At 43.1% G+C, this 23455-nt stretch overlaps 1 protein-coding gene across 1 annotated transcript in view; it reads right to left on the reverse strand.

Moving 5' to 3' along the window:
- Positions 1-9729: 9729 nt before the first annotated feature.
- KCTD1 (potassium channel tetramerization domain containing 1) overlaps positions 9730-23455 on the reverse strand; it is a 35100-nt gene continuing 21374 nt past the window's right edge. The window contains exons 3-5 of the mRNA XM_009886638.1: positions 16157-16301; positions 13528-13833; positions 9730-9925 (exon numbers count right to left, since the gene is read on the reverse strand). Of these exons, the coding sequence (XP_009884940.1) occupies positions 9767-9925; positions 13528-13833; positions 16157-16301 (610 nt within the window). The 3' untranslated portion in view covers positions 9730-9766. The remainder of the gene's footprint in view (positions 9926-13527; positions 13834-16156; positions 16302-23455) is intronic.

Genomic DNA, 23455 nt, shown 5'->3' on the forward strand with positions numbered 1-23455 from the left:
GCCAAGGTGGGGAAATGGACAGACACAGAGTGCATATTCATTATTTAGAAAAACAGTCATGTGTTAGTGTAAATAATGATTGTTTCTGAAAAAAAAAAAAAATATTGTTTCTATTTCTTTTGATGAACTTTCTGACAGTCCATAGCATATGTCAGGCAAGACACAATGAACTGATGGCCAGGCAGAAGATAGACTTTGTAATTAGTGTACAGATGGTGTCAGGACAAAGTAATAAGAACATAATCTGTAACAAAACAGACTTTTTCAGGATGTCTTTTCTTTTTTTGCCCAGCATAAAGTGGCTGACCTGTATTTTCTGTTGCAGTAACAGGTGTAACAGTTAAGTTTTTCTTCTTTAAAGAATGGAAGCAATCAAGATAATTTTCTCCTCCACGCACTTTCACTCAAATTACTGTCCTTCTCTCACTCAGGTGTGCGAAGGAAAAAGTATGTGTTAATCGCTTCCTTGCATGCCGCTTTGCTTGCCCTCAGAGTTTACCATTCCCACATTTTGCCGTTGCTAACCTGAATTAACAATGGCATACAAAGTACAGATCTAATACCAGAGTTGCCAGTGATGCTAAATGCTTCACCTATGATGTTGCTGTTCACCATTTTTGATGACTTAGAGCTCCGTTTTACCCACATTAAGACCTTTTCTCGTTTACAAGGTGTTCTTCCTTCCATACGCTACTTTCACCCCTGCAGAGCTGAGCTTGCGCTGCGGTGGGGCAGGACTGGGACCCAGGGCGCAGAGCCCTCCATCCAGCTAACTACTCAAGCATGCACTAATTGTCACTTGGGGACACAGCTGGCCCGTTCCAGTAATGCCCTGCTCACACCCCTACGTGCTTCACCAGCACCCTCAGCCCCTGGGAGGCCCCAGTGCCTTTCCATGACAGCTTTGGTGCCCTTCTCCAGCCTGCTTTCCCCGGTGTAATTTTTTTAAACAATTGGTTTATTTAAGGTGCTGGTTTTATTTAAGGTGGTTTATTGGAGGTGCTGGGAGCACCGGGTGTACAGTAACGCTGCTTCATACAGATAGTGCTTTTGCTGTCCTGGCCACACACTTCTGTAGCTGGCTCTATCGGCTCTCCGGAAATTTTTTGCACTACTGGTGCATTGCTCTGAAAAAAGAAGAGGACCTTGATGGTACTGAGTAGGGAGATAGGGCCATATTTCACTCTCCCTGACAAAGCTTTCACATCTAAGTCTGTCCAATCTTCTTGGAAACAACCACACAGAGTGGTTGACGTTTGAAGGGACAGGGAGATCACCCTGTCCATCCCTCCCCCAGCTCAAGCAGGGCTATCTTGAGCCAGTTGCCCAGGATCGTATCGAGATAGCTTTTGAGTATCTCCAGGGGACATGGAGGACCTGTGCCTGAAGGATTTGCCTGAGGGTGGAGCAGGGAGCTGGGCACTCTGGACACCTTGCTGCCAGCAGCAGCCCTCCCACTGCTGCAGCCTGGGCAGTCCCCAACAGCGGGTACAGGAGCTGCCCCAGCCCTTGGGATCCCTTGCTGCTGGACGGTTACAGCCACATCAACTTTTGGGTGGTTTCTCCTTGCTGGTGCTGCCCTCGCAGCACTCGCTCATGCAGCAAGGCCCAGCGAGCTGGGGAAGGCACCATTAGAAGGAGGCCCTCGGTCACTCATGTCAGTGGGTCACCACATCTGCTGCGTGGAGCACCAGATGAGACTGCACCAGCTGAGACTGCTGCAACAAAAGGAAAGCCAAGCCAAATATTGAGGACAAGTAAATGCCCTCATTTCTAATGACACGCATTGAAAGAGGCGGTTCATCTTTCATTGCAGCTCTTATCAGGCCAATGAGAAAGACAATAAAAAGCAACAACCAAGGATGTGGCTAAATCTCTACAGTTAAAAAATAGATGTGTGTTTTAAATGAAGGCATACTAGCTAAAAGATGCTAGAAAAAGACTAGGATAAAGAGTAACATTTACTACCAATATGCGCAGAAATATCCTGCTTCTCAACTCCTTATCGCAGTAAGATTAGAAAAAGACCTGTACCATGCACAACAGGGATCAGAAAGGGGCATTTCCTAAACACTTTAAGAAATGCCCTTTTTTCCCCTATCAAAACAAACTATATGCTATTGATTTATATCAATAGCATATAGTATATATTTATATATATATATATATTTATATCAATAGCATATAAACTATATGCTGATTGATTTATGATCTCAGCAGTGCCCTTGGGGCTCAGTGGATATATTAACATTAAGCAGGTACAGACTTAAGAATAACTTAAAATTGAGCTTACAGCAGAGTTGGAGATCAGACTGACTTCTGCTGTTGTACGGTGAAAAAATAGGGATGCTCTACTAGATTTAGAGGAAAAGACAGTTGGGTTTAAAGGTGTCAGTGAGAAGGTGGTGAGACTACACATGGCAGTGAATTCACCGTCAAGCCAGTGCTTGAACAACGTGATGCAATTGGTTTGGTCTCACAGAGAAGGTCCTTCCTCTGAGCCTAGCATTCGCTTAGTCTCCAAAAGGTGACTGGAGACGATCTTTCCCTTTCAGAAAGTGGCAGATCGATCAGGAACAAACCAGAATGCATGAAACACGTTAAAACCACCAAGTTACATGCACTGTATTTGATTTTTCTTAAACATGGTTTCTTTGTACTTCCTCGCTAGCCTTCAAAGTACTCCAAGTACTCTGCTCATGCAATATCTGGTTTCAGGCAACCAGCGTGGCAGTTTGCCTGAGCTGAGAAAATATGCTTGAAGTCTGCATTCACAGGCGGCTTCAACATCCTAAGGAAAATGCTTTGTTTTTGTAGCCTGAAAGTATGTCACAAACATGAATAGAATTATACGCTCGCTCTCCCTCGCCCTCAATCCTCTTTACCTTAGGAAAAAATTATACACTTCCAATTACAGGGCCAGTTAAAATCAATACAAAGGTGGGAGAAAACAGATCATTTTTCTTATGGAAGTAACTGTTTTCATTAATTTTTCATTAGTCCTGCTTTTGTTGTGCTATCCATCACTGAAGGAGCTGGTATGCAGTAGATTACATTTAGGTTATCTTACATGCTTCCAGGATTTAGTAGATATTGCCTGATAAAGCTGTGAGCTTTATGGCTTTAACTTACATCTATCAATAATGCATCAGAAGAGAATTTTTCTGCGGAACAGCTGTCCCTGAGCCAAGCAGATTTCTCCTGGAATAGCTGCACTGGTTATGGCTGAGATGATAGCACAGCTTTTAAACTACTCATCTAAAGGCTATAACTGTGAGAAAGAGGAGCAGATGCTTAAGGAGGAAGATAATCCATGAGGGTTTGAGCCCTAGTTTCCCACTGTTGTTGTTTTTATTTTGGAGCGTTCGAAGCCAGGAGCCAGCAGTGCCTTGCCCCATCTCAGCAACCACACCTGAACAGCGTTCCTGCCATTGACCATCCTGGCATGTGTCAGGATTTTGTGACCACTACATGAATGACCAAAGCTCTTTCACAAATTGCACTGGAACTTTTTGTTGTTCCCTCTTCATCCTCCCCCAATGCCTGAGTTCTGTGGTAAGGAACCAAAGCGTCATAAACAGAAAATTATAGTCACTACTGAAGAGCTGAGCCAGAGGAAGGAGATGAAGACGTCAGTAGACCTTACTTAGAACACGAAAGGTGAAGGGAATTTTATTTCATTTATTTTTCTCTCACTTGGGAAGGAACTAAAAAAAAATAATCCCAAAAGTACATCAAGCTTAACACTTCTTAAACTTATTCAGACATCTCAGGGACGCTTGAATAGCTTGCAACTCTCAGCTTTAAAAAAACGTGTCGTAGCACCTCACCGATTCCAGCCTTTTTCTATACCGCAAGAGGGGTTGTGCAAGAGGGTGGCAGCTGAGCGTGACTCCTGAAGCGCCGCGTGCCACCTGGGTGGTTGGAAGCCAAGCCTCTCCAGCCTCCCCAGGTGCAAGATGAGCTTATTGCTACCTTCTTCTCTTACAGGTAGAGAGATGCTTAATTGAAGGTTTGTATGACGCTTTGAAGAGACCAAGCACTGTGTTAGGGCCAAAACCATTACTCTTGCGCTGCCCAGGCACAGCCCCAAGCAGAAGAAAACCAAACCTCTTGAACTGGAGGAAGCGAGCGAAAGAAATGCACAGCTTTCATTACTTATCTGGCAATAAATGTTTTTTATGTGAGCCACCCAGAGCTGAAGTATTCATTCAGAAGCGGCAGGGATTAGTGAAATCATGGCTACAGATCTCCAGAGATAGTGTTTGCATTCTGGTGGTTTTGTCTTTTGTTTTTGCATTGGGTGTAATTGCTTGGCGGTTAATCAAATGAAGTATCAACCATCCATTGGCGATCCCTGCTAAGCTCCCTGGTTTGAACTAAAGCCAGAATGAGTTTTGGGGACTTCAAGCATGTGTAGTTTTTGATTTAAGTGAATGCCCAAAGCAAGGTGCGCACTTGACAGGTCACTGCGCTGCCCTTTGGACTGCATCCTAACGGCGAGCAGGCGAGGCCAGGCATCCCACGTTACGCGCTTTCCCCCAGAAAATTAATAACACCACTGACAAACTACATAATAGAACAGAAGCTAGAATACCATTTGGGGTTGTAGATGAGATAATTTATCAGTCCGAACTCTGGAGTACAGAGACAAATCTCCCTCCTTCTGTCTCTCGCCAGACCAGCAAGCCAGAGATGCACTCCAAGCACCAGGGGACGGAACTTGCTGGGCTGGGTGAGCGCACCAACACCCCATGCTCCTTGAGGGGCACAAACCCAGCTCATTCACACCAGCAAAGGGCTCTCTGGACAGAAGAGCTCCTGGACATACAGTTTCAATGGGACTGAGAGAGAACAGTCTGATCGAACCACATTTCCTCTGACCTGCAATGGAAAAAACCTGTATTTTTTTAGAAGCAACATGCAACAGAGATGATTAACAATTGCTGTCAATGCAACAATACTGACGGCCATGCATCTTTTCACAATCCCTAATTTACCCTAATCTCTAATTCAATTCATAACTTGGGTGTGGGTCAAGTTCACCATGAATACAAAGGGCAGATGAGATCTGGCCCATAATATCTGACATCAGCTGAAAAATAATATACTCTTTGTTATTTTAGGGGACTTAATAACATACTAACCCCCTAGCCTACAAATACGTGGAAAAATTCACAGATTCAAGGAAAAGTGGACTTCTCCCAGAGGACACCTCAGTTTTTGGAGCTCACTCTCATACATAGAGAGGAGGATTTGGCAGGTTGACACTAGGGTTTCCCCTCAGCATGGACACTAGCAGCCCGGTTACCGGCTAACAGCTCTAGGTCAGCTTACAAGGGGCTGAATTTTTGTGCTATGCGCCTGCATCTTTTTTTTGGAAGAGGGGTGGGGATGTGATTTTGGTGGTTTCAGTCTCAAATACAGGATCCCAAATGCTATGTCAGTTTTGGGGTCTCCAATAACCACATCAATGAGATAGCAGCCAAAGCCAACATAGGGACCTAATGCAATGTATTGATTTTTGGTGGTGGCGATCCCTCCAGACCCTCAAGAAATAATAAACCACTCAAACTGAAGTCTGAGAAAAAGGAACCGGTCTACAGGCCCTGAGGATGTCTTGGTTTCATTTCCACTGTAAATAAACCTCAGGCAGCAAGAATGCCTACATACAAATACCAGTTGTCCCTAGAAATAATTCATAATATAGAATTCCACAGTCAAGAAATGACAGATGGAAATAAATGTTTTTATTTCTCTGAAAAACTGACCATTGGTCAATAAAAATTCTTTTCTCACCCCGCAAAATCAAACTCTTCCTCCCTCAAGTCCCCAAAAATATGAACGCTAAAGAAAAACACACTTGACAAGTCATAAAGTGACAGTAAAAACCCTGTAATTAGTATAGCAATCAATTTTTAAAGGTTGCTGCAAAAAATTATGCTCATGAACAAAATGTTTCTCTTCAAATTGAAATCAGTGCCTGTTTAACATAAAGAAAAACAATTGAACATGTGGCTCAACTTTCACGTTTTCTGAAGGTAGCAGGTTACCACCATTGGATTTTGTTATGGATTCTATTGGGCATCAAAAACCAATGCCTCAACTTCACCTGCTTGTGCCACTCAAGCACCGAAATTATCAGCTCACTTCTAGACATGTGGCAATGGAGAGGAAAAACATTTGCTGGATCAGGCTACCTGGCCAGTAAGTACCTGGAGACAGAATAAATTAGCAGCACTTATTTACAAGTAGTGCTTCTGGAAAGAGATTAACCTAGTGACTAAGCGGGACTTCACTTTCTCTGGAGCTGGGCAAATTAACTCAGCCTTCAATGGGACACTCACAGTGTAAAGGTTCATCCAAGTGTGCCGGGATCCATACTTATGTACGCTGTTTGGTACATTAAGGAGGTAACAGGGGAAGAATTAAACCCTGGGCCGACGGTTATCACAGAAATTCAGCGTTCAAGTTGTCAAAGAAAGGGTGAAGACTCAGTTCCTCTGCCTGTGTCTCATTGTGGAAAGGGATGTTAGGTGGCATCTGCAATCTCTGCATGCCCACAGCAGTTCTCCTGGCAGCTGCTTAACCAAGTTGCTGAAGTTCAGCATTGGCAGCTACCGTTCACTGCAGCTCTTCCTCTTGTTATTAAATACAGCACCACTGATAGCATAAAATGGAGCCATAGTTTTTAATAAAAAATTAGATAAATTTAAAGTATTGTGCATGTCAAAATTACTAATGTCCAGAAGAGAGCTGACCGTAATGTGGTCCTTCTTGCTTTCCCCCACTCCCCCCTTCCTGTATATGTTGCTCACCTATCTGTTGATCAGGTTTTCTACAGAACATTTTAAAAACACATGATTAAAAGCCTCAATTGCAAACAGGACTAATCTCAGTACCTCTCTAAAAATCTACGTCTAGCTTATTCCTGCATACATTTTTCATCGGTCATCGCTTTGTTTATTCATGACCTCTTACTCCATGACCTCACCATACTTGCAGCAACATTTACATTCAAGGTCTTGGAGTGATTTTTGACTCCATCAACAATGAACGTGAGTTTGGTGGGAGAGCGACCAGCCAGTCAGGGATTTAGGAGGAGCACAAAGGTATCCTCAGTGTCACTGAGTGACACAGGTAAGTGCTGAACAAGCAAAACCACTGGCTGAGCACAACCTGCCGGCTTTAGGAGCAATGCAATGAAAAGCACCAGTGGCAAAGCTCCTCACCTTCCACACCCAGCCTGTGCTAAGGCTGTGGGTGGCGTGGGCACAGCCAGCCCCAGGAGGGCCAGTTTTGGCACCACTGATGCTCTTGGCTAGGCAGGTTTGGGGTACCTGCTGGCCACGCAGCAGAGAAAGGAGCTGCAGCCCCCCTGACTCCAGCCTGCACCGGAGCATATGCCCATACATAAAACACGGTGACTAGCAGGGCAGGGATGGATGTGAAAGTACCTTTGGGCTTAAGAGAGAGTGTAAACATATCCCCGGGTACACTGTGGAGGCCGCAGAAGGTGAGGCTCCACCTGGAAGCACAGGGAGGGGATTCTGCAGTCTCTGAAACATCACGTCGCCTCGCACCGGTACCCATGTACTCTCAACATGTGGGGGCCGGCGTCTTTTTCAACATCACGAGTTTCGTACCACTTCCAACAGCTTGAAGATCTGTTAAAAATATTTATTTCCCAGGGTTTTAGCTTTCTGACTTCTATGCAAACTAACAACCAAATTGTGGGCAGTAAGAGCAAGCATTTGTTTATTTTGTAAGAGGACTACTTGCTGCTAATTGAAAACAAGCATTTTCAATGATGCAGCTGTTTCAGTACTGTGAATAGACAGATCAGCATCACACTGAAGATCTAATACTCTGCTAAGAAACCTTAATTTTTTGAGCCCCCCTACCCCCACCATTTCCACATTTCAATAATTTCAAAACCATTGATATGTGCTGCCAGAGAGTTATTTAAGTGCGCCCTCTGACATATTTTAATAAAAACCAGAAAAATGGTAGCTTTGTTTGGAGTTATCAGACTATATTAAAAACCTTGTTACATGTATTTAACAATTTCTTTTTTTTTTTTTTCTTTTCTTAAATAAATAGCAAAGTGTCACCAAAATGAAAGGAACGCTGGCACCATCGTGTCAATAGAAACTTCCATACTAGGATGAATACACAGTCATATTCTGGAATATTGCATAAAAAGATACTTTGGAGGAAAGGTGGTGGTTGCTGGTGTGTCTTAGGTGGTGAAAGCATCAACCCGTGAACGGTCCGTGCAGCGGTATCGTGCCGTGGCACCTTTGCAAAATCTCACCAGCCCAAACCAGGTGGCTGCAGAGGTGGCCTCAGTGAGACTCTGCAAGAGGACAACTCGCAGGACATGGAACGCAGGACATCAACTTACCGCCCGCTATCAAGAGTGACGCAGCCGACAGCATAACGCAAGGGGCTGACCGTCTCACTCTCTAGGCAGAAGAACACTAGCTCTAAACGAGGGAAATGAACAACATTAAAAACAAACAGGCTGACTAACACTCAGCAGGGCAAGGGCTTGGAGAGTTGACGCTGCCAACTCCTTAGTCAAGAGGAGAGGATGCAACTATCCACTGTTACATTGAAGGTTATGGAAACAGATGTCATTTTTTGATGGGTTTCCCTGGGCTGAGCTGGTGTTATTTTTCAGTCTGACCAACAACCTCTCTTCAAACTGGGACACAGCTTTTTTAAGAGGACAGCACTGAAGGAAGACCAGCAACGTGCGGCACGCCAGACAGGTCCTGCAACGGCGTCTGCTGCCTTTAACTCACTCCACTGTGCACGGGCAGCGCTGCCCGCTTGCTGCCTGCTGGTGCAGCCGCCATGCGCCAGGCGCTGGAGTGCAGTGAGCTAAATCCCACCTCTCTGCTTCTGTTGGCTTAAACCAGACCCTCGTTATTTTAAACAGAGTTTATTGTATTTAATACATTATAAAATCTGAAAAAATTGTAGGAAAGCAGCAGATTCAAACCAGAGCATCTCTACCAAATATTAATTATTCTGGCCCCCGTTGAAAAAACACGAAACAAAAAAAAAAAACCAACAAAAAAAAACCTCATTCAAAAGAAAAGTTAACCTTTCACATCTGTGAGGGCAGACAAAAAGTGTGCGACTTCTGTACAAACTACATTTAAAATTTCAGTCGACTAGCTTTCCAACGCAATGGGTGGTCGTCTCCTGAACACCTGCCCATCCACCTCGAAAAAAGACAGACAAAAACCTCCATATGCAAATAAAGTTGAGTCAAGGTGTGCACACATTAAAAAGTGGATGGCTGTTTGGCAATGGAAAAGTGGGTGACGAGTAGCCTATGTATCCCCCAATGGTAATGGCTTGTACACCGTTAAGTGGGCCCAAGGAAGGCCTAGGACACTTAATGGCCATCACAGCACCAACCTCACCTACCACTTTTCTGTTGTTGCATTTCCTACCCTTTGACAGATACATACATATATATATGTACATACATACATATACATACATACTTTTTATATATGTGTGTGTGTGTTTTCTTTTACACCTTGAGGTTATTAATATTATTACTATTCCAAATGTTCCCATATGAATTCAGGTGTGGTCTCTATATTTGATATAAATGTGTCTTTTATTCAATTTTAGTTCCAGGACTTGTTTGGAGTCCAAACTGCACATGAAACGTCCCCCTTTTTTTTTTTTCCTCTCTCTTTGCCCTTTTTTTTTTTTTTTTGCATAAAGAAACATGTCCATTTTAGTCCAGAGGCTCTTGCTTTATTCGAATGACGGAGGGTGCGCGAGATGTCCTTCTGAGTTCTCGTCTCAGTACGTATTCACTGAATTGGGAAGAGTCCACCCCACCTCCACATGAGCCAACAATCTCAAACCCTCTTTGCTGTAACCTCTCAAGTACCTGCAAAAAAGAGGAAACAAACACCGATGTATAGTAAACAAACAGACTGTTTGCTGTCCAAGAACGATAACTGCTGTTTTTAAATGGATCCAGCTAGGAAACAAAAGTGGTTACATAAACCCACTAATCGCTTCCCTCAGCTTTATTGTATTGGACTGATTTCTACTGACTTTGGCCACTGAGCCATAAAAGATAAAATAATAAAAAAAACACACACTTTTTTTTTTTTTTTTTTTTAGTACTATCAAATACCAATTTCTTCTGTCCACAGAAACACACCTGGAAAAATACATTCTCTGCTTCACAAGATTTACAATACAACAGGGCAAATACGGGATTCCATAGCAGACACCAGGGGATGCTGAGCAAACACCTCAAGTAAGTGGTGACAATGCAGATACTGCGGTCATAAATTCAGAAAAGTTACCATCATATTTTCTAGACATTTAAAACCCAACTGTGATCACAAGGATCTGTGGCTACAGTTACCTTTGATAAACCTGCGACCTTTTAACTTTAATTATGGGACTAACAAGTTCTGCCTATGCACCTTATTTCTTCCCTTTTCCACAACCTGAGTGTTGCTTCCAGTGGGAAATACAAAGGCAAAAAGAAAAAAAAATTAAAAATAAGAGTCAGGCAGCGTTCCTGGAGGGGCAGGGGGATGCACCCACACTCACCTAATGAGCGATGGTGCAAAGACCTCAGCCCCCTCACCAGCTCCAGGCTGCTACAAGCAGGGTCTCCTTCCACACCACTATTCTTTTATAAATTGTCTGTGTTCATGCTGTTTTACTGTAACTGCAGGGCTGAGGTATTCTTTCCCTTGTTTATATTCTTCATTACTTTTATCTTCTTTATCGGTGTTCTGCTGCCTGGTCTTCCATCGCTTTGCCTGTGAGAAAGCCCCTTCCAGGGCTTCGCCAGGGTCAGCTGCGATGGCCACCAGCCCCAAGGGGAGGCAAACACTCCTGCACCCCACAGGACATGGGACCCTCGGTCCAGCGTGATCAAACCTCACTGGGGTTGTGCTGGGAGTAGGTGCCTACTGAGTCCTCCCCAGCTATTTCACCAATTAGCAAATTGGCTTGCATGTGTGCTGGGACAGCAGGGGCAAGCAGAGCAGCAGAAGGCCACAGAGGATTGGGGTGGGTGGAGAAGCGAGCTGTGATTTAAAAATGCCTAAAACAAGACATGCCACATCTTTACACGTATTGCTTCAGGTGGGCAAAAAGTCTTTCCAAAATACCCGAGCATGGCTAACTGCACAGCAGACAAGCGTCAAAAGGACAGGGTGGGAAAAGAAACTCAGAAGCAACCGTAAAACACCTGTGCAATTTTTGTTTATTCTGGTCTTAAGCTTTTAACAATATAAGCCCAAATCCCCCAAATACGTCTCAGTGCAAGCCACTGAAAAACACAGCAGGAGAACATAGGTCATGGAAAAAAATGTGATGGTAGCAATTGTTAGGACACTAGCCCAGCCCTGCGCAACTTATTTAGTCTGCACCTCACTCTCCAGGTCGACCGGTAGTCCCTGTCCTTCCTCACATTGTTATTAGGACTGGAAGGTGCTTATGTCCCCCAGAAATGAAAGATGAAGCATTATAAGCATGGGATCATAATCTCTCTTGAAGCTTGTGCATATTTAGCCACTCTGACTTGGGTCTTTCACATCAGTAAATATGCTTGGCAATTCCTATTTTGTGACAAAAATGGAAACATCAGGATAAGAGATAAACTTCTTAAGGCTACAAAACTGCTTTGACTGCTATCATATGGCACGTGGCTAAATAGCCCTCCTTGAAAGTCCTATCCCCCTTCAGTTGTAATCTTACAAGGCTGTTCGAAATTTGCATCAGTCACTACGACAAAACAACATTGATGTTTCAGCCTGACAGCGAAGGCCACTAAGAGACACAACTGTCCAAGCATAGCACGGGTTAACCATGCCTAGATAGGTCTAGATAGGTCTATCCAGACTCCTGTGTCAAGTGCTAGCACACAGGCAGTGCCCGGTGAGCCCTCCACGTGTGTGGCAGTGCTCAGCTCGCTTCCTCTGGGGAGGGAGCAGGGCAGAGCTTCTCTACCTGGAGAGCAGGACCCAGCAGATGGAAAGATGCCAAGCTCCGCTTGCAAGTCTCTTCTCTGTAAGGACTCGCTTGTGAGCCTGGAGCATTTAGGAGGTGTTTGTAAACCAAACAGCATCAATAGTGCTAACGACAAATCCAGATGTGAAGAAGCGCTCTCACTCCAAAGTGCTGGCTGTGCAGGATGTGCTAACTAGGTGGGAACAGGTGTGTGAGGTTGGCTGTTTTTAACCAACAGAGGATAAAACAGATGATGCTATAACTTACAGGTTTATTATAACTCTTCCAGAAATTACTTGCATTTCTCTCCCAGATTTTTTCTTATGGATTTCATAACAGCTACTGATTTTAGATATTGCTACATCCTCTACTATGCCATAATAAATTCGGAAAAACTGCTGAAAGTGAAAGAGGGTCTTCCCTGAGACCACAGAAACAGATGGGTCCGTATTGGCAATAAGCAAATGTGCCTTTGTTTTTGTTACCTCAGCAAGGAGGAAGACTGAACACATTGTCTTCATCCAAAGTAAAAAGTATATAGTGATTTATTCAAGAGGTCTTTATCAAATGCAAAAGACCTGGGCAACACTGGAAAACATGACACACTGGTTTTTAACCACACGTGTGCTAACTTCCCCTCTCATGTACCCTCCACATTATACATCTTGCCCGATAGTCTCATTGAAGGGTGAAAGTCCTCCTAGGATTCCCCAGTTTGAGGGGCAGCAGAGGGGGCTGAGGCAAAGTCCTCTCTGACAGTAAGACTCATCAAGAAGCCTTCTCCTGCAGCTGCAGGCTGCTCCCTTCTCCAGAAATACTGGGTCCTGTTTCATGAGGAAGGGAGGTAGGCTGTGTTCTGCCTCTGAGGAAGGGTGGCCCTCCTTTCAGTAGCTGGCAAATGCTACTGTCCAGTTGTCTCTTTCTCACACTAACTTTCCTTTTCCCTCACTTCTCACTTGTGACACCCAGAACAAGAGATCAGGGCTTCACCTTTTTGCTCCTCCATTCTTCCTACTGAGTTTCAGAGGTCTCACAGACTCTGGCAAATCAGAGCATCTCCACTACCTTTCTCAGGTGAAGGGACAGAGCCCCGTGCTCTCAACAGCTCTCTGGAGATGTAGCATCTTCCCTCCTTAGCTTGAGATATCCCTGTGCCCTCTCATCAATCCAGAAAACAATTTACAACAAGCAGGGCAAGAGACTAGAAGCAAGCTTGAATGGTCACCCTATATTCAAATGCCAAAAAATGTTTCTCCAAATATACATTGAGGCAAACATTTATCTCCCAAAGCAGATTTTTAACACAACTGTAGTTTACTTGCAAGGAGATTCGGTGATGATATGTGTGAATTAAGTTGAGAAAACAGCCCTGGCCCACAGAAGTAAATAACTAGCTCAAAGCCTCCAGCTGATTTTGTTCATCAAAATGCTCCACTGACAGGGAAGAGGGTCAACCCACTGGTACCTGGTCAGCAGGATCCCTTCCAAAAAAATATATATGTCACTTCCTACCTGAACTGAGTTGAGGTGACAGTATCCATTCAGTGGAAATCGGATGACGTGCGTTGAGTCGTGATTCCAGCCGGCATTGACAGAATTACACATCACGTCACCGATTTCTGGAAACACTTCTTCTATCAATGACTTATCGCCACTCAGTGTAATCCTCTCTCCAAGATCTGGGGCAACTCGCACCACCAGGCACTCACAAGACTTTGAGAAGCGGCCACTTTCCCGGTCCTGTTTCCACCTTTCCATCTCTCCTAGCATGGGCTGAAGCTGGAAATACTTTGCTTCTTCATATAACAAACTGTAGTCCTGAAAGACACATACATTACTGTGCACGATTAGGAAAGAGGCATTGCTAATGTACCGCTTAATGTATATGGTTACTCAGGCTAATGCCGCTCTAGATCTGGAACCCTTCAGACATAGTTCATAATTACTGTGTAGGAAGGTGTAATAAAATAACAGCGCAAGCAAAAAATAACCACCAGCCACTTGAGACAGACTGGGTATAGCAGCGTTTGGAAGGGGAGGGGGAAGCTATGCTTGCTCAGCTCCCTCCTGCTATGGAATAATCCAGGCAAAAATCCTGCTTTTCCCCCATATTTTATCCCCACAGTGATGTCATAGAATAATGACCTCATTGAACAGATGGAACAGAATTCAATCAGGATTCAGAAAATTCATCACTGGGATCCATCGCGTCTTACAGCAATACTAGCAGGCATTGTAACAGGTATAAGAATGTAAATGAGGGAGCCTGCGATGGTTCTAAGTGTAAAATGATTCAGATATTTGCATAATGAATTGTACATATTACTGCATTTTAAAAATTAAGTATTTTTTAATACCTCCCCATTTTGCCAACAGTATTGTTTACTACATCGTCTGAAACGCCAGAACAGAGAGAACGCATTTCTAAGCGTAACCAGTACAGAAGTAATTTAGAACTGATGATCTGGAGTCTGTCTACTGCCATTTTTTAGTTTTATTTTTTTAAATAATCTTGTTTTTCTAGGTTTAAATGCATAAGAACATTTGGAAAATATTTATACAAAGAAAAGCAATACAGGAGAACTAGAGAAGACAGAGGAACAGAATAACAACAAAGGAAGACTGCTAACAGTCAATATGGCCCTGAATTGGAGCTACAGACAGAACGCTTTATGAGAACAGGACACCTAAATCATGCTCAAAATACTGCTTACATTTAATGTATAACAAAAAAGTCACCTAATGTATATATTTCTAAGAAACAAGGACCACTGTTCATTTTAAGCACCAATCTTGTGGATGCCTTAAAGCATAACTGGAAAGAACACCCCTTTGAACATCACATCAGTTGGGCAAACTTGCCAGGAGTTACATTTTTAATTTCAGCACAGCTACAGTGTATTTATGTGTTTAAAAGGCTCTGCATATGTAACTTCTTAATACCGCACGGAAGGTGGCTTTTCGTTTTTTTCCGTATTTCCGATTACCTTCAAGACAAATGCCGAGAGCAGCACAAAGCCACGCTACGGCTTCAAAAGAAGGATGTGATGCTTACTGGCTAGTTCCAAGCTTCCACATTATTCAGGTAGGTCTACCCTTGTCACACATGGGAGAAGTAAGTACGTGTCTACAGCAGATGACTCAAAGGTTGCTGCAATACAGCTCTTGAACTCAACCTCACACCTACTATGCCCCAAACACCTGAAAAATCTGTCTCAGACACGAGGGATAAAAGACTGCATGCCCGTGTGAACTGCTCCAACCCTTCCCCATCACCTCTCCTGTTCAATCTGAATTGCTCTATTTCCTACGGTGAACTAATGGCACAGCCAGCTACACTGATACGCATTCATTAAGTAATGATAAAAATCTGTTCTGATTGCAACCGCGGTCTCCAGCGCTCCCTTCGCTGACACCACATATACACCCACATACCTACCAGAGGATAAACACAGAACATCACATGGAGTCTGAAGCTCTACCTCTGTAGGCTAATATCTAGTGTGGTGAACTACCACAAATTCAATTTGTTATTAAAAAGAAAAAAAAAAAAAGCAGCAGGCTCTTTAATAAAGCTTAAATAATAAACATGGAGCTGTTCATCCCTGACTTCTCCAAAACTCGGAAATTAAACTTGCAGTATGCATTCAAGAGTCTGAGGGAGAAAATATTCTATGACTTAATGCTCAAATATTACCATGCGTGCAGTTTATTTTGTCAATACTGTGATTCCCACACCATTCTCTGAATTTCAGCGTGGGAGTGGAAGCTGGAGCTGCTGCAATTAGAGGGGAAGCATAAAAGCAGATGAGAGGACAAGTAATCAGCAAAGCTCACGAGCAGTCAGTTCCAAATTGTAACATCCTTTCCGTCTCCATCAGCACCCTACGATGTTTAACGTCCCTCGGTCAAACATGGCAAGGTTGCTCCATGGTGTTATAGTCAGGAGGGGAAAATTTAATATTGATGCCACTCTAGGAAAGGCTGACAGATGCCACTTTAGCAACCCCACATACCTGAAATCACACACCATACCCTACAAGTCCTGTTCCCCCCTGTCTAGGGCTCTGTTTTGACCACACGCCAGATACTTGCTTTACCAAGGTCCATGCAAGAACACCCAAGTCCCTTGAAATCTCACCTTGAAATCATCAGGAATGAGGAGTTTCGATGTCCTTAAAAAATTCAAGATATATCTGAACATCTGCCCATCTCTGTCGATGAAATAATGCTGCTTGAGACTGTCGAGGACGATGGGCTCCGTGCCATCGAACAGCCGGCCGATTCTGGAGAGGAAACAAGAGGCGAGCGGCAGGGTCAGACCAAGCGTGGCTCAGCAGCCGCTCCAACAGCCTGATGCTGCAAAACCCCCTCACGCCGACCTCACCAAAGCAGCTCTGTGGCTCCACTTTGGAAGAAAAGGGCTGGTTTCACACCAGGATTTAAGCTAGGTTTTTTTTTTCCCCAGTGCAGCCTCAGAAACTTTTAAGTAGTACAGCACTGCTGGAGAGGTGGAGGGGAAAGCAGCCAGGGCAGGAACCTCTCGCTGCCCAAATATCACAATATGACACCCCTTTGATGATTTTGGACATCTCTTTCAATAGCTCCATCAGCAGATCCCATCCCCCCAGATGCACCAACCCCTTTGACTTCATTCTGCTTTTCCAGGGACTGCATGGCAAACGTGACTTAGTTTGGAAATTGCACTTGGGAAATGTTTGGGTTTTGTTTTGGGGTTTGTTTTTTTTGTTTTGTTTTGGTTTGGTTTTTTTCCTGGTTGTTTGCTTGGGTTTTGTTTGTTTTTAAACCCAATTCATTTTTTGGATGCCATCTACCACAACCAACACTTGGACAGGGGCAGCTCACCGTGGGAATAAGAAGCTGGGGATACAAAGTTTGTAACGTTTCAATGTTAGGTAACAATTTTACAGTAAAAATTAACTGCTTGTGGCAGGTATCAATTAGCCCACTCTAAAACAAATCAGGAAAAATGCCTACATTTTTAGAAACCACCCACCAACCACCAAAACCACGCAGCCACCTCGAGAGCCTCCACTTGCCAATAGTTCTTGCAACATCAACGGCTGGGCACGCACACGTTTTCTAGTTGTGTGCCCCACAAACCTGCTTTTGTTAGAGCAGCAGGAAGGGCTGAAAACTCTGAACAAAACCCTTGCCAGAGTAACATGAAATACACGCTGTGTTTCTGCACCAGGGCGTTTGCAAAACGTTCCTGAGTCACTGGCGGTTTCACAATGAAATCACCAGGAGCAACGGGTAGGTTTGATTTTGTGCGCCTGTTTTTACATTCGCATGGGCAACGTGGAAGTACTTTTTGATTCTTTCCAACACCAGAACTGTAAACAAAACGGTCTCGAAATAGCTCGCTTGCGATACATCACACAGATTTTCCGCATGAAATACCACTGACGGTTTGGGATGCGATTTCAGATCCTTGTCACAACCCGTTACATTCTGCAGGTACCGTGTTTTCATTATTTTAATCGAAAGGTCCATTTGTATGTAGTTTTTGCCTCAACATCATAGAATCATAGAGAGTTTTCTTACAAGAATGCTTCTTCAGCTACTGCTTCTGAAACATTGATTTTTAGCATTTTGTTTTCCAACTTTAGTTTTCTTCAGAAAGTCTTGTCTCCTCTATGTCATAGAATCAAACCATATAACTAATCACATACCATATAACCAATCTGTTTTAATAACCAGCACAGTAAAACCTCTGCAGGTTACTAAAGAGCATACAATAGTATCACCATATGTCAGCATGGAGCTGGGGGACTGACAGGCACTTTTATTCCCTCATCACACTCAATTTGTGGCACAGGTAAGGTACAAGCCTGCCTTGTCACTAAAGGGATAGAGCACAATGAAGAGGCTGAGCACAATGAAGAGGCACGGCACACTACTTTTGTTTTAAAAGAAGTGAAGAAACAACTATTCCCCAAGAAGAAAAAAAAAAACACCAAAAACTCAGAGGTGATCAGCCCTCCTGGCTGCATGAAGCATCCCAGGCTGAGAGACAACCCATTCATCAGCCAGTAGAAGGGGATCTCCAGGGAAGGTTCGAGAGGCAAAAGACCAAAGTGGTTCCCGAAGAGGGGGAGACGGCAGGGTTTGCAGCAGGGTCTCGGGGAACTGCAGAGGGATGGGGCTCCAGGTGACCACACGCCACGTCGCACCCACAGCCATATATCCTCCCTTTGAAAATGGCACAGCCAACCCAAAGGGAGTTTGGAGTGACGTCTGTGCCCACAGCAGGGCCCTTGGCAAAAAGTTGTGAACAGAATACAAGTGTCATCTATTCTTTCTCACCAGCTGGAAGAGATGAAGACCAGGAAAGAAATAAACCCCCATTAACCTCAACTGGACATCTACAATTCTGTAGGAAATGCCTGAATCAATTTAAGTCACACGAAATCTGTAACATATAAGGAATTAAATACATTTTGCAGAATGATCAGGTACAAAATAGTTTTTTTCAAAGGCATCCCTTAGAACAATTCAAGCTTTCTTCCTGAGATACTTGTTACTGCCTGCCCTGCTGCTCAAAATTTAAGCTGCGACTGGCCATATAATAGAGGTTCCTGTTCACTAGCTGGATAAGGAACATTTATGTCTAATATGGATGCACTCGGTATTTAGAATTAATTTTCCCCTATACTCAAGCATGTCATCTTGGACTCTATCATGGAATTCACACACAAAACATATATATTTGGCCAAGTCAGTCATTACCGAAATGTATAATGGTAATTGGTTTCTGCAGCATTTTCCTAGTTCTAAATTACTACTATAATTACATATTTTAAACCTCTAGGCTTTTTGTCTTCATTTTATTAATTGTATAGGAGAAGAACAAGATAGTATCAGAGGATGGAGCCTTCTGACAAAACCATAATGCTGACAAGAGCATGGAGCCATCAGGAGTGCTACCTGGGACCTGAAAGCCAATGGGTCTGGGCTGGAAGAGTTAACAGAAAGCACTGCCTTACTGCATTGCTGCTTTGCAGCAGCAGAAAAAACCCAAGGAATTGAAAAATCCCAATTCACCTCTCATTACCCCCCCAGCACCACTTTGCAATATACAACTGCACTTTCACATGTTATAACAGCTTTGGAAGGGTAGACTCCCAGCACAGAGACCTCCATAAACAAAATTAAACCTTTTTTCCTTTGCAGATGAAAAAAACCATAGATTCCAGTTTCCTTCACATGGCCTCCAGGGAAAGACTTGAGGTAATATGGGACCCAAATCTGGTGGCACAGCCATTCTTGTTTGCTACGCCCATCAGGAGAGGAGACCGGGCTATGCCAGGATTTGGGGAAGGACCAACGCCTTCACCCTCCGGCTTCCCCCCGCACTCTTGGGTTCCTGGAAGCACCGTGGCGAGCTCTCTGCCATGCCTCGCTCAGCTTAACTTTTTCGTACAATAATATTTGTGTAACCATCCTCCCTGTCACCCATAGCTCCGCTGTTACTCCTGCTTGGTCTCACGCTGCAGTCATAAACGCTTAAGAGACATCACTGGCACAAGAAGGGATGTTAAATCACATTTATTATAATTTCAAACAACCTGAAAGGTATTTTTCCCCATCTCCTTCTCACAGCATTGGCCAATGACCTGGCTAAGATAAAAACTTTTTTTTTTTAAATGATAAATTCATAACAGCTGAATAGATTTCCAAACAGGAAAGTGCTTTAAAGGAGGCTTGCAAAGTAAGCTGATAATTATATGCAGAATTAGCCAAATATCAAGGGTAAAGGATAAAAAAAATGTAGTCCATTTACAAGAAAATGTACTTCTGAAATATTTAATTAAAACTAACAGGCTGGAATTTTCTGTATATCAGGAAAATTAATGTCCCATGGGTTGAAAGTACGACCTCCAATGGGTAATAATTAATGTCTATGGCTTTAAGTATCACATTCCACTGTCAGAAATCGAATGCTTCAAGGGTTGGAAATACAACCAGTGGAAAATTCAGCTTCCGTCACAGAATTTTGTTTTACTTTAAGGACACAAACCAGGTACAGCCACAAGCCTGGCTTTTGTGGGGAGAAAACAATGGGATATGGAAGAGATCAACGTTTTGCTTCCATGAAATACTATAGGGATGCTTCTCCCCACAGACCAGCCCTCCCAGAGCACCGTGTCCAGACCAAAAAGCTAGCATGGGAAGATGACATTGCTTACAGGATTTTTCAAATTCTTCAGAAACAAGTCCTGTTTGTCAAGTATAAAAATATACTCAGTCTGCAGCAAAACTGTATACATAGTGTAAGTGTTTATAGCCTCGCTCTCTCAGCGTATAAGTATTTACATATATATTATTATACACATAAAGAGAAAGACTTCCCTTTAGTATATTCTGCCTCAGTGGAGAATTTAAGAAAGCAGCAATAATTAGGACCAAGATGGCTAATATTAATTAAAACGTCAACTATTGCACAACTTAACACTAAGAAAAATGACACGGTTCTGCAGATTGTTTCAGAAGCTTCAGTGGACAGAACTAAAATTCTTCCCTTTTGTCATCAAAGGGATACAAGGAACATGGAAAAGCAGCAAGCCTTGACGTCTGCAAGCATGCAGAACACTGCATTACTTTCAATCTAAGGTAGAAATAAACCTAATGTGTTTTTTTTTCTGCGAAAACACAGATACCTTATCTTTTAATATATCCGGTATATTATTTCTCATATTATTATAATTATCAGAGGACAAAAAGTCAAAACAAACTTTTTTTTGCAGTAAACTATTTTCAAGAGTTCTAAGCTGTCAGCTCTCCCTGTTCTCCGTGTCTTTCGCAGAACAACAAAAAAGGAGGAAAACTCCTGGTGTTTAATAACCGGGCGGAGGGAACTGTGCAGCAGGAGGAGCATCGGTGATGCCGTGGCACCCCCAATCCCCTGCTAATGGCAGGGCAAGAAATTGCCTGACACTCCACCGAGGTCAGATATTCAGTGGCTGGCAAGGGGCAAAGCACTCATAAAAATACCTCTCTCCCTCCCATAATGAATTATGCGGCAAAGAAAAAGTATTTTAGTGGAAATCTTACTCACCTGTTTGAAGCCACCAGCCGTGGCAAAGTGAGATGGGGTTTGGCCCTTGCAAGGATAAGTGAATGCAAGTTTTACTATCACATCATTATATTTATGTGGCTAATGGGAATGCTTATTTAACACTCTGGGGTGTGCAGAGAGTGAGCTGGAATAGGCTTTTACTTTTTTTTTTTTTCTCTGTGACTTTTTAGTCCACGTTGTCCTTATTAATTTCTTTTCATTTTCTTTTAAGTGCTCAAAGGCAATTTGCATAAGAGCTCATTATAAATTAGATCTGTTTAATGGTATGCTCATCTCATGGCTATTTAATTTTACTTCCTCGTATCTCTAAATTATATAATTTTGCACTGTCCCCTAGAAGCTAGTACATTTGAAGAGGTATCCATGCCAGGGAGAAATGCACCCAAGTGGAGAATGGCAAGGTTTGTATTCCTTTTTCAGGGGACCACTTTAACAGTAACAACAAGCTCTTCTTTTTTTTTAATACCTCACGTCATTTGGATCCACGACCAAATACCTAGCAATCTTTATAACTCTGCATAACAAAAGTTGGCTCATAAACATGCCATAACAGAATACATTTGCAATTTTCAGGAACGTATATTATGAAAACCGCATTTTAACCAAATACCCTGTTGTAATCTTTTGCTCTCAGTGCTATTATAATTTGTTCTTATCTCTTCCTCCTTACATTTAATTTAAGGTTTCGTGTCCATGAGTCTCAGGAATTCCTTGGCACAGGCAGTTCCTACATTATCAGAAGAAGTATGAATATAACAATTACAAAGCAAAGGTAACAAGAGAGAAATGTATTAAAACCTAAAATCTCATTAAACCTTCTATAGAAAAGGTATTTATATAGGAGCCAAAATGACAGAGCAAGGAGGATGTACGGGAAGAGGTATTAAAACACCAGTTCTTATGAGATTTAAAAGAAAATGTTACATGGCATTTTAAAGAACAGATAAATCCCAGAGACTGAGTAGAAGGACGTAAAACCTTTGTGGAAATATTTGCTAAAGATTGAAGAACTGAATCATTTACATGGAGATCATTTCAAACATCTTAAGATTGTTATTCAAGCATGGAAGCGAAAGAAAAGGTAAGGGCAAGCTCAGAGGGCTAATAAAACATTTAGAAGAAATTGAGATAGACAAGAAGGGGTGAATAGTCTTAAATGCAGAGTAAAGCACGCGAGGAGCAGATGGGAAGGATCTAAAATGACAAGTGAGGTGGTATTGTCAGGGAACGCACCAGAGACGAAAACAAAACAAAACCAAACCCTGAAACACGGGATTTGCTATAATGTGCCTGATCAGAGGCAGCACCAGAAGCAGAGATGAAAGCAAATCAGACATATTACAAAGCGAACTAATACTCATTGGATCTAACCCACATGGACAAACTGACACACTAACTGGAAAAGAATAAATTGCACAACCCCGTGCAGTCATGTTGCAGGAATACTACGTACACGAGAGTGAACTACAGCTTTCTACGGTGCAGATGAGCGTACAGGTGATGAGATGTGTAACTAAACAACAGCCGAACAAAAGAGGATATGTGGGTCACAGGAAACATTGGGGTGAACTAAAAAATGGATGGCTAAGGCTCCAGAACTCAAAAGTAACAACTTAGTCTCTTTTTGCCTGAAAAGGAAGTTCTTCCAGGAAAAATTAAAACCTGTATTTTCCCCACTAAATGTGCGATCTAGCTACCGAGGAGATTCACACCAGAAGTAATAATTACACTATGACATACAGCTAATACAGGAATTCCCCTGATGTACATAACATACTGATTGACAGCCTTATGGTGAGTACAAGGTCCTGAATGTTCAACAGAAGTAGGCTCTGTCACAGCCTTCTCCCAGGATGTTCAAACCCCCATTTCCAAATTCAGGACCATCATTCACCCAGACCCAAATGGCGCTTGTAGAAACATTGACATTTTAGAAAAGAAAGGAATAAATACTTGGGATGGGATGTCAAGAGCTGGTGATTCACGGCTAGAAAACTATATATGTGGGCAGATGGAAACCATCTCCCACATCGCACAACGGCAGCAAGGGTGAGGTCAGGAGAGCACCATCCCCAGACTGCAGACGATGGGCTAGGGAGTTTCTGTTTACCATATACCTTCTCTCTCTGCTCTGGTATACCAAAGAGATACAGACAGATAAGAAGGACAGGCTGCAACCCAAATCTGCATCTTTTCACACAAGGCTGGGCCGGTAAGTGTTTTAAAAGCAATTCCAATACCGCAGCAGCCAAACCTCCTGAATCTCCAGGTTGCAATACAGGCTTCAGGTGTGGTTGAGAGGGGTCTGTCCTCTCTTCTCCAACTGTTTCCCCCCCC

Source organism: Charadrius vociferus, unplaced genomic scaffold (genome assembly GCF_000708025.1).
Source record: "Charadrius vociferus isolate BGI_N301 unplaced genomic scaffold, ASM70802v2 scaffold45, whole genome shotgun sequence".
NCBI classification, from domain to species: domain Eukaryota; kingdom Metazoa; phylum Chordata; class Aves; order Charadriiformes; family Charadriidae; genus Charadrius; species Charadrius vociferus.